We start from the raw sequence: 12,418 nt of genomic DNA on the forward strand, positions 1-12,418 counted from the left end.
AGGGGACAGATGATATAAAGTAGGAAGAGACATTTCTAAGACCTCAGCAGAAATAATGGACGTTTGCTTCTCCCTCATTCCAACCCATGAAGAATTTTTTCACTCGTGTTCGTGTTTGGCCACACATTTCTTGTGAGGTGCATTAAACCTCCCTGTACAAATGCCTGAGTTATGGCCATTATGCATCTTCCCACATCAACATTTAATCAGTCTATACATTTAAGTAGTTAGAATTCCTATATAAAAACTGTCTCAAGGTGCAGCAATTTGAACACAGAACATTACTTCCACTGTTCTTAGCAACGTCTTGAGTTCACGAGTCTGGTATTACTCATGAACACAGTTGCTATTTTCAGTGTGAGGCTCTTCCTAATGCACAGAGTGAGCTCAGGGAAATGAGTTGTGATCCGTGCTTGGCAAACACCTACTGTCCCTAAGACTGGCCATGTCTTTGATGATATGCTCAGGACACATTTGTGCCAGATTAAAGCATCAATCTGAACAATTACATGGGCACAGGAAGAGTTTAGTTCTACAAAAGCTCCATGGAACAAAATATTTGTCATTATATGGAGCCCAGCCTCCATAGGCACAACATCCTGGTTGTCATTGAACGAAGCCTGGCTTAAGTACCCTTAGAATAAGCACTGGTTTGGAAACTGAAAGATAGTTTAGCAGAACCTGGAAAGGGGCTCAATATTCACAAAACAACCCTGTAAAATGTAATCTCTATCTTCCTTGAATTTCTTATCCAAACAAGTCAAAACACACTGTCTGGTACCTTCGGTGCATGCTGCTCTACAGTGTCAACAATGCACTGTTCAGAACAAAATGTTATCTGAAACAAAATTCAACAGCCCTCTAATGATTATTAAATATTATTAAATATTAAATGCAGTGATTATTCATTTCAGTTGCAAAGCATTTACTCACCTAACTCAATACATGTGATCCCAAGAGACCAGACATCCACCTTTCCATCGTACTGTCCTTCATCCATAGCAAGGATCACCTCTGGTGCCATCCTACCAACCACAGTGCAAAACACACAGGTCAGAAGATGCAAAAAGTGACTCCCAGCATACAGCTTAAAAATGAGATGGCTCCATCAGCTTCAGCAGCACAGCCAACCAGAACTTGAAGAGTCAGCAGGGAGCTCAGTAAAACCACACTGAAACAAAACAGTGCTCGCCTGCATGAGCTACTCTTCCAGAAGACAGTTTAAGAAAAGAAAATAAGAGGTCAACCTGATCACTTCACTATTAGCACAACATGCTGGCACATGGGGAACCAGCCTCAAAGGCCTTGTACCTGCAGGCAGACTGCAGGGGCTGAGGAAGTCCTAAAGCCATCACTTGTACCCTCACCAGAGATGGCAGGTTTTCCATTGGCACACCAGGAGAATTTTCATGCAGGCAAATGCAGCCTTGAGTGTGGCTATGGAAAGAACAGGGAAATCCAGAGGCTTAGAATAAAGTAAGTAGAGGGGAAACAAGCAGCAGGCCCAGCCTGCAGGAATTCAACCTTGCAGGTTTTGTTCTTCAAAGACAAAGATTCTTGCCAAACAAAGTTGTTCAGAAGTTGGATGATACACAACTTCCCATCAGGGCATGGGGTGTCCACCACAAAATAAGTGCAGTGTAAAGCTATGCTGGTTCCCCATGTTAGTTAGGAATGTAAAGCAGCTCAAGTGACTCTTCAGCAAGTCTCTTCAAACACAGAATTCACACAGATATCTGACTTCCAGTCTGCAGGCATGGATTAACAGAACTCCCTTTTACTCTGCATGGTTGCCTTAGTTCCATTACCTATGGCAAACATTAACTGTTTCTAAGCCAAAGGTATTACAACAGCCAGAAAATGAACTGGTGCCATTTTGAAGCTCTGCACAATCAGTCTCTACTCATGGGTACTGAGAAAGAACCATTTCCTGGACACAGGAATTGTAAACAAAAAACACTGTTTGATTAACACAGTTTTCATGCCAGACAGATTATGAAGTGCTGGAAACAGGAGAGAAGACTTAGAGTGAAGTACCCCAGGCTTTACTCACCAGTAAGGTGTTCCTACGAAGGAATTGGCAGGGGAGACTATAGATGCAGACCCAAAATCAGCTAGCTTTACTTGACCTGGTTCTGTTAGAAGAATATTTCCAGCTTTAATGTCCCTTGAGGAAAGTAAAAAGAAAGAAAAAGTACATTTCTGGTTACAGCAAAGCAACTTTCAAAACTCACAGACACAGCGAAGGCCACCAGCCTGTTCTCAATTAAACAGCCATTAATAGCATCCCTGAAAATACCTAAAGTCTGGTCTTACAGAAAGCTAGACAGAGATCACATACCTGACTTGACTTGGAATAGAAACCTGACTGCACCCAAGAAGTGTGATATGGGATGTATGATAAGGAGATGGGCCATGGCTGTAAAGCTGAAGTTTGAAAAAGAAATCAAAGAGATTCACTCTAATAAACAGATGTGAGAGATACCAGGAGTGCTGTTTTCATTGTTTAAATGCCCTCAGGTCCCTTACCTTCCTGCAAATCTCAGACAATTCATGCATTTTGTACTGCAACACAAAAAACACAAGATCTTTGCAACACCTTCGGCACCGTGAATTTTTCAATCCAGCAGTAAGTGGGTTAATTACAAATTAACTGCCCATAAAACGGCGAGAAAGAAGATATGCAAATGGAGTGAACCTAAAACACCTGGCAACAGTTCTATGCAAATGTACAGAGGAAGAACTTCAGTTTATAATGGGATTTCTGGCTTGTTATACCTGAAATACTTATTCTTGCAGCCATGAGCTATTAAAAAGGGAGAACAATCAGGACACAGTGAAGTTCTTTCAAACCCTGGTACAGAACTTCAATAAGCAAGTTGTACACTAGGTATGCCAGGGCAGCCTTTCCATGGCAGCACTTCAGATCTTTGCTTTTGCAAAAACAGACCCTCAGTATAAACAGAATACGTGTAAGGATTCCTCAGCCAGGCTGCATGTACCAAAGTCTGAATGTCTCTTTGCTGTCCTAGCAAGCTACTTAGGCAAATAAGGACAGCAAAGCTACCTTGTATTTGCTGTACAGCAGGAGTGTACAATGAATTATTCTACAACAGTTGAAGCACAGCAACTTGTGCATCAAACACAAACTGAATATCCCTGCAGGCCCAGAGGAACAGGCAGCTGAAAGACAAAGTTTTGCAACCATGCACACAGGCACTGGTGAGATGCCTCTGTCTGCAAAGGGCAACACACAGGACAGCAATGCTGTAGGACCATGAGCTACAGGCAGGCACTGCCTTACAATGCTTCAGCAACACACCTGGGCTCCATTCCCAGGGCAGCTCTGCTTCAAAACCAACATGCCCACATTTTTGGCACACGTGCTACTCAGACGAGTCCTGAGTCCCACACCTTCACGTTTTGGACCTACGGATCCATCACTTCTGTAGGAGAAGTATGAAGAATGTCTTGCATTTGCAAGAATGAACCCAAGAAGTACTTCAGAGGCAGGGCAGGGACTTGCCTTTTCCTGCATCTCCACCAGGTGTCCCTCCAGACCAGGTCACGTTTTGCCTCGCAGGCTGTGGGACAGTGAAACCAAGGCACCAGCTGCCAGCTTTGGTCCCAGCTCACCACCACCTGCTCTCTTGCCCCACTGCTCACTGACACCGCAGCAGGGATTGCTCCAGGCACAGCTGCCTGCAGCTGGGCACATCAGCACAGCACTCCTCCCACTACATTGCCATTTCCCAGCTTCATGACCTTTCACTTCTCCCGTTTTGGATACAGCTTTATCAGAATCCTCTTGCTGGTCCTCTTTTCTGGGAGAGAACCAGAATGGCCTTTGGATGAAAGCCAGTCAGAAAGGAAAGATTTATGTGATACTGACTCTAACCTTCTTCACTGTCACTCTGCAACTGTGAAACAACTTTTTCCATGTTGAAAGAGAAACAATCCATCTCTGTCCTTGCCAAGCAATAGGCTGAACTGAGGTTCAGTATATTCCTTATGCCATTTTAAGAAGTCCTAATGACTACCAGGAAAAAAATAATTCTCATAGTGCCCATACAGGCAGTCATTTACTCCAGAGAAGAATTTAATACATTTTGAGTGTATGCAAAGACTTTCAGAACAGGTATTCTTATGCATAAGTGCACATACTTTGATTTTATGAACTGGCATTCACACCTAGCTTAATATTTTCCCTAAGCCTGTTTTAATAACCTCATGTATGAGACAAATAATTACTCCAAATTTCTCTTTGTCTCAGCAATGTAAATTTTCCACCTAAAGCTTGCCAGCAGACTACAGAGAGGCTTTTAACCCCATAAAATGGTGTTGAGCTGCTTCATCCTGCTGACTCCTCACTCACATCGCTCTCACGTAGTTCTCATCACTTCCACAGCAACTGCTTGATACAGAACACCAGCAGTACTCACAGTAAGACAAAATCACTAAATGGGATCATGCAACAGCATTGACAGATGGTTGTAGACAACTCAAAACTCCTGGAAAGAGAGATCTCTAGGAGCTGGCATCAGTGATCAGTTATGAATCCTCCTGTGTGTGCTCTCATTTCTCCTAAGGCAGTTTTAGCCTTGTCTTATGCTTTCAGCAGCTGATTTCTGGAAGCATAAAGTTTTACTTACTCACATGTAAAAAATTCTTAAGATGTCAAGTCATAAAAGTAGTCTAGCTCTACCACACCACTATAGTTGATGGATTTACACTGTGTTTTTTCCTGTCCATGCTTACTGCCAACATGGAGGTATACCCTTTGTTATCAAGGTCTGCAGAGACAATTGCTAACACGAAAGAGAATTAGCACTGGACTATAACCACATGGAATTATTTCAGAAGGAATGTATTCCTTACATCCAATAGCTTTTATTTATAAATCTACCCTGGTATTGGGTGTATTGACAAGCTCACTGGAGGAAATTCTAGCAAGTGAACCTTAAAGCTTCTTGGACAGAGCAAAGTGATTTTCAGACTCAGCCAGTGTAACTCGAAGGACATCCAGCAGCAGCCTTACCTGTGTATCTTACAGTGAGAGTGCAGGTAGGCCAGCCCCTGCAAGGCACCGTGGGTGATGGCAGCAATCTCCACTTCCTGAAGTGGTTTCTTGTGAACTATGGAAAAAATGCAGGAGAAAACTTAAGAATGTACAGTATGATCTTTTCCTGAGAACGTTTCTAAAGAGGAACTCCTCCCATTTTGCAAGCTATGAGGTTGGCACCACCTTCATCACACTTATCTTCGATAGCAGCTTTGAGTCTGCACACATCCTTTGTGTGTATTTCATTTGTGAAACCACAGTCCTGCTAAGGGGAACAGTTACTGCTAGCACCAGGTGATGTATCTGACTACAGCTTGCCACTGTATTTGAAATACAGCCTCAGCCCTTAGCAAAGAAAACTTCCCTTTCCAACCCCATCCTTCTTAGCAAAAACACAGAATTGAAGAATACTACAGATGCCCCAAAGCATCTTCCATAGATCCGTAAATCAGACCAGCATATGCCTTTGACTGACTGTATCTTAGATACAAAATAGAAGGCTTGCAAAGAGTAACAGTTTTACCAAGCTGAAGCTTAGACTCCCATCCCTCTGCAGGTGCTGTGGCCTCAGCTTTGACATCATACCCATCTTTTGATTTATAGTCACCTGTAGTTATTCCTACAAACTGAAAGGCTGGGCTTTTATGATGGGTATTCAGGTAACAGGCAGTCATCGAGAAGGTGCAAATTACAGCAATCCAGCTGTAAACTTTTATATCTTCATTTTACAACTTGTGAACGTGCACGCCAATTGTATGTGGCACTGGCCTTCTGGGAAAATCTCAGCTCACCCATAGTATGACAAACACAAGCATTCTGGTTACAGAATGGAGTAGTACAGACAGACTGCCTCCACCATCTGTAAAACACCATTCTGTGCAAACAGCCTCCCACTGTGCTCAGAGGGGACATCAGAAGAAACAAACCTGAAGACTTCATACATCTCACCTTCTAGCAAATCAGAAGCTGATCCTAAACAGTACTCCATAACCAACTGCAAGAAAAAAAAGCACACATTTAAGTAATAAGATGGATGCTCCTCCACAAATTGCTGCTATTTGGATGGCTGTGGAATTGCAGAAGCAAGTGAAAAGTGAAGTTTTAGGAAACTGCAGTAAGCAGTGAACAAAACAAAATGCTCCAAGCAAAATCCAGGAATGACAGACATCCTACATTGTTGCAAAGAAGGTTTAGGAACTGGGAAGTTCATAAGGAGACACCATAGAGGATGTTCCATACTAATTTTTTAACCTGCTTGAATAAAGAGATCTGCTACAGAGAAACAGGAATCTCTTTTACTATCCTAAACATCCATTTCTTTTAAAATATCTGGAAGTTTCTTGAGATGAAAGAGACAATGGGCAGCAACGGATGAATACTGCTGTGTGCAAAGACACTGCATGTATTGGATGCCTGGTTGCCATGCATTCTTCTGCATACCACCCCACTCACCCATGCTGTATGCTCCTTCAGGTAACAGCCCTTATATTCTATGGTGTTTGGGTGCTTCAGCTGTTGCAGAAACTTGACTTCTTTGATGATATCCTGCCATTTCTAATGAAAACAAAACAAAAATATATGGGTACATTTCCCCACTTAATCCCCTGCATGCTCTCATGTACTATGCATGGCAGAACAGGCTGAAAAGCAGGCAGGAGGCAATTTTATGGTGCAAGATGACCAGAGTTGTAGTTGCAAAAGCATAACTGTACTGAAGCTTTGCATCCCTGTTGTAGCATGACTGCCCCAAGACAGGTTAAGCTGGAAAACAAAAAAAGGTTTTTTCCCCTCGTTTATTTGCAGTACATTTTACTCAAAGAATTGCAACTGTTAAGCACCATGAGCTGCTCACATGCCCCAAAGCAGACAGCAGCTACAGCACGTGCTGCAGGCAGGAGCAGTTGGCTGTTTGCTAACAACAGCAAATATGAGTAGCAATTAACAAGCAATAATTGAAGCGAGGCTGATATTCCAAATACCATGCCTATGAAATTTCATATTATAAATCCAGAGCAGTGTTTCAGGTCAGCTCTACACTTCACTTGATACTTCAGTGAGTTGTGGTTATGGCTCCTGCAGCCCAGGTGTTATTAATGCACTTATTACAGAAATAACCACCCTACAAGCATTCTGAATTCCTGTTTGCTTTCTTAAACTGAACTATTTGTCAAGATTTGCATAAATCCATTTTCCCTCTACAAACCTCTGTGCTTCCTATGGAAGTGAGCAACAGCTGCAGCATCTCAAGGCTGCTCTGCTGATTTCACTGACCAGCTTTACAGTACAGCTGTATCACAACTGGCTGCACCACCTTACCTCATTGGTTTGCTTGCCGCTGTAGGACATCTTCTTGACTGCCACCACCTCATTAGTGTGGGAATTTGTAGCCTGCAGGAGGAAAAAGAAATTAAGTGGAAAAAAAAAAAAAATCTTTTTTTTTCCTCCTCGTGGAGTGAGCTGTGCCTTTAGCAAACACAGACCTTCTTCTCCTGTATCACATCCTGGCAAGCTCCTGCCTTTCAGAGACACCTGCATCACGATAAGATTTATGAGACAACTATTTTATCACTCTTTTCTGGCGTTATTTATCTTTCTGTAATCACTGTCCCTCCCTCAGCCCTTACTACACTTGCTACCTCTCCAGTACTACACAAACCAAGGTCCAGTATCACACATACTGTGAGTGTGCAAAACACAGTTTGATTGAAACTGCTGTAAAAACAGCTTTAGGTTAAAAGATTTCCTAAAGAAACAAATGAAAAGGCACAACAAAATGCCACCCAAAGCCAACCATGCAAACAGTGACACTGTCAAACAGGTATTTCAGCTTCCAGTTTCAAGATGCTTCAAACTGGAATTTAGCTCAATTAAAAGAAAGCAACTTTCCTTTCACTGCAAATTGTTTTCACTTTTCTGGATTTGGTGTGCAGGATAAATTGGGGAAAAATCCCAATAATTTGATAAATGCATACTGCTGAAAGAAGAACCACAGTGTCATTTGGGCAGTGTCTCTGAGGCAGTAAAGGCTGAATTAAGTGACATCCATTATTTTGGATGTTTTGCCATACCTGTCATACCAGAAATCTAATTTTCAAGCACTACAGCAGGCTTATGCCCTAAGGGGCTTAAAAGCAGTGGCTAACCACCCATATGTGCAAGGGCTGCAGAATGATGGATCACTGCTTTGTTGAACATTCCTCCTTTCCCCTCAAACTCACTGCCAAAAAAGCAAAACTCCTGTGCATTACTTAGTTTGCTCCTCTGCTTAGCAGCTCCTCCAGTTCACTCCTCTAGGTCTAATTATTTCCAATGTTAAGGCAAAGGCTGTACAATGATTTTAACTGCATCATCTTTAGAAAAAGCCTACAAGACTTAGACTCTCTGCTCTACAGCAAAAAAAAAAGAGCATCTCGTTTTGGTTCCAGGCAGAAAAGATCAATGAGTCTAAGGTCACTTTTGTCCAGTTTCATCCAATATTGGGCTTTTTCCAAACCTCTGCTCTTCAAACAATCGATTTATGTACTTCAAGCAAGGTGGCTTTGGATGTTCCAACAGCTGAAGACAACCCACGTTGGGGAGTAGACCTTCTCTTACTGCCACAGTTGTTATAAAGCAAATTATTTTGGTGTTCTTGGGCTGTTATCACAAAATAAAGATTTCAGGAATGGATTTATAGCAACAAAAGGAATGTGTAATTCACATCACTTGTGAAATTGGGTCACCTAATGTAGGCAATCTGCACACAGTTGTGCTCTTTGCTGTTGGTAGTTGAGCAGATGTCAAATTACGGAGCCATGCTATTCATATCAATGCAAACCTCATCCAAACAACCACTGTGAAATCAATTTTAGAAGCAGGCCAGAAAAAAACTCAGGACATTTACATTTGCAAGAAAAATTGCCAGACCCAAACACGATGGATTTTAATACAAAAACACACATCTTCAAACAAGTATGTCAGAGAGCTGATACACAACTCAGAGCTCAAACAGGCTGTAGGATTTGCTTTCAGCCCAAAGCAAACAACAACAAAACCAAACAGAGCTGCTATATGTGCTAGCATTGTGCTCATTTGGTTCCTGCATGGAAATCCATGCTATCCCAAGCTCTCTTCCAGGCCAAGTGATCCCACAGACATCTCATACAAGTCTTCACAGCCACAGCAGGACTCCAGTTCTTCTTTCCATCTTCACTGGATAACTTACACCTCAAAGCTAAGCTGATCCTTGCCAACAGTAAGCCAGGCAGTAGATGAGTGTCAGCAGTCACAAGAAGTGCCTCTGAACTGCAGGTCATCTTTGTCATTGCCATCTCGTATCAGGGAAGGCTCAGGAGAACACTCATCAGAATTGGATGCCTGGCATCCGGTTGTTTTAATTTAAAGGAAGAAATGTCAAAGGAAGATCTGGGACACTGACAGATTCTGTGTTACAGATTAGTTATATGTTTAGTATTTTAGATATCACAGCCACCAGGTCCCAGTGTACAATAAATTCAGGCAGAAAAATCACACTTGTCTGTAGCTGTATGACACAGGCACGCTGACCAGAGGCTGAGAATCAGTTTTAGAAAGAGCTCTGCTTGCCTGGCATGGCACTGCCTTCATTTCTGCATGTTAAGGACCAAACATTTTAAGTCTTAAAGGAATCCTTTAAGAGTACTGGAAATCCCAGTACTCTAACCACTTACTTTTGAGGACAAAAAATTAGTGTCAGTCAAAAGCTTAAAATAAAGCTAAATGTGGTAACCCCTCATTTCAGCTGCTCACGAGGATGAGTACCGTGCTCTCAAGTAATGCATTAATCAAAGCCATTTCACGATGCATACAGGGACTTCAAAGACAAATGGCACTGGGTGAACCATGAGAGCACAGCAATGACTAAAGGGAGCTGACACACTTACACTGCTCTGCTCCAGCACACACTGCTCATCAAACCAGTCAGAGAAAGCTGGAAGCAAGTAACTTCTGGCTAAGAAGTTTCAAGAACCACTCACTGTCCTCATTCAGCACAAGTGTTTCACTCACACAGATGAGCTCATGCTGGTGTTCTAAGCAAACTTCCAAATATTCCTGTTGGCCACTAACTCCAGGTCTCTTCAGGTGAGCATGCAATCTCTCATGTCAGCCACAATTTCTTGCTGAAGGTATAACTGCCCCATTAAGCTGCTGTCATGTTCTCTCAGCTGTGGATGGAGCTGTTGCTGTAAGAAGCATTTCTTTCTAGCAACAAAAGCAATGCCAAGTTAACTCACCAAGCCTCAGCAATAACACACTGAAGAACCAAAATCACTTGCCAGTGTCACCAGAGTTACAGCCCCCAGGTCCTTTACTAGCTTCATTTGACTATTTGCCATTTTCTGAATGGCAAAATTTGAGCCTGAGACACAACACATTTGAGCATCACTGCTTTCTTTTTTTTTTTTTCTTTTTTTTTTTTTTAATTAGGCCTGGCAGGAATATTCCTCTTCTCCCAGTTTCTTGGTAGGAAAAAAGGCTCCTTATTACCTTGTTCAAATACAAACTCACAGAACTCAAGGAGGCTTGAAAAGTCGATGTCAAATGCTTCATAGCCCAGCTTGCCCACGGTATTTAGTTCTGTCAGAGAAGCAGCACTGAACTGCATAAAAGCCCCACAGTATTCAGAAATATTATATAATGATCAGCCAGGGAGGAACCGAGCTCAACTCTCCAACACAGAGCTGGTAAAGTATATAGGAGGTGGAGGAAGAAAAGTTCTGGGGAACCACAGAAGTCTCCTACCTAACCATAGCAAGATTTCTCTTGTAAGGCAGCTTGGTAGATTAGATCTCTGCTACTCCTCACTCTCTTTCCCTGGAAGCACGAGGAGCTGAAGGACAAAGAAAGCAACTTCACCACTGCCATAAAGCACATCACGCATCCTTTTCCCCATCTGGGAAATGCAGTGAGCAGGATCTCCCTACTCCTGTCTGAAAAGCCCTTCCTCTTCTTACAGAGCGGATCGACACACCTTGTAAGTTTTACAGCCTCACCCTCTTAGCATGCAGTACACTTAATATTACACTTCCACCTTCCACTTGCCTGCCTGTCCTACTGCTGAACATCCCCATAGCAGAAAACCCCTTTGGTTCCACCAGCACCTCCTCTGCTGCCCAAAACTACAACCAGTGAACAGTGTGACAGCCTCCAGTCTTGCAGGCACTAATCTAATTGCATTAATGTCTGATATTCTAAACTTTCAGTTGTGGTGCACTTGATCTTCTGGAGTGTCAGGACATGCTACTCAGCAACTGTCATTTGTGTTTGACCTATTTTTTGATACTGAATTCTATTTAATTTTCACTGATAAGGGCTGGATTATAATTACTTCCAAGTCCAGTATCTTGGATTTGGCTTTGTTTCTCTCTAATTGTAAAAGCACTATTCTTCTCACCTTCCAGATTAAATTCTCTTGGCTATCAATCAAAACAGTACCTGCTTTCCTCTTGAATTCCCACTTCTCATAAGACTTTCTCTTTGCTTTTGCCACTGAAAGCATCTGCTATTGAAGATAGTATGGTATGTAATAAACATAAAGAAAATGAGGATGACAAAGCAAGATAGCATTCCAAAGATATCTCCAACTCCTAAATTATCAGAACAGCAGAGAAATCACTCAGGAAGCCTGAAAGTAATTTGATGCTACTTCCACAAAATCTTTACTCAAACAGCAACAAGCACAATTCACTAATAGAATTAGCTTTCAACTCTAAAAGCACTTTGAATCATTAATTCACTAGATACATTTATTTGCAATGATTTACAAGCACCAAGCAGTGTGTCTTGAAATTCCAGTCTGACCAATTTATTTCCAACTGCCTTGATTCAACTTTCAGCATCTGACAGCACCAGGTACCATGCACTCAACCTGTATGGTTGGATGTGTTATGCCTGTAGTTAGCTGCCTATATATATATATATACTATAAATACAGCTGCAACAGGAAAGAGCTCAGGAGTGCTCTGGAGACACTTATTTCCAAGCTGTGTAACAAACAAACTCATACACACAAAGCACTAAGAGCTGAAAGGATGTTCCTTGAAAACCTTAGCATGGTTTTATCTTCCAAAAAAGAGGAAAGAATCGTACTTACAAAGTAAACCGCTCCAAAACTTCCGTGTCCGATTTCATGTAAACCCACAAATATTTCTTCAGGATCATCTTTGTAGAACAGGTCAGCTATTTCTGGGTCCTTTGGCACCCCTTTGCGCATGTTGAACAGGATTATGAACTAGTTGGCGCCTTCAGTTCCCAATCAGTTTCTTCCTTCATCGACAAAGTAGTTTGTAGACAGCATTCAGCACCTGGTAAAAAAAAATTCGTCTTCAAATCTCTTTC

The 12,418-nt window shown here is 42.1% G+C and overlaps 1 protein-coding gene across 5 annotated transcripts in view; it reads right to left on the reverse strand.

The window, feature by feature from the left end:
- The window catches only part of TAOK3 (TAO kinase 3), a 70,739-nt gene that overhangs the window by 31,595 nt on the left and 26,726 nt on the right, over nucleotides 1–12,418 (reverse strand). For all 5 annotated transcript variants that reach the window (XM_031592195.2, XM_031592193.2, XM_090120947.1 and 2 more), the window contains exons 3-9: nucleotides 12,174–12,384; nucleotides 7,379–7,450; nucleotides 6,515–6,616; nucleotides 6,011–6,056; nucleotides 5,039–5,135; nucleotides 2,054–2,167; nucleotides 934–1,025 (exon numbers count right to left, since the gene is read on the reverse strand). In XM_031592195.2, the coding sequence (XP_031448055.1) occupies nucleotides 934–1,025; nucleotides 2,054–2,167; nucleotides 5,039–5,135; nucleotides 6,011–6,056; nucleotides 6,515–6,616; nucleotides 7,379–7,450; nucleotides 12,174–12,293 (643 nt within the window). In that variant the 5' untranslated portion in view covers nucleotides 12,294–12,384. The remainder of the gene's footprint in view (nucleotides 1–933; nucleotides 1,026–2,053; nucleotides 2,168–5,038; nucleotides 5,136–6,010; nucleotides 6,057–6,514; nucleotides 6,617–7,378; nucleotides 7,451–12,173; nucleotides 12,385–12,418) is intronic.

This window comes from Phasianus colchicus, chromosome 18 (genome assembly GCF_987193195.1).
Source record: "Phasianus colchicus chromosome 18, bPhaCol1.hap1.1, whole genome shotgun sequence".
In the NCBI taxonomy this organism is placed as follows: Eukaryota; Metazoa; Chordata; class Aves; order Galliformes; family Phasianidae; genus Phasianus; species Phasianus colchicus.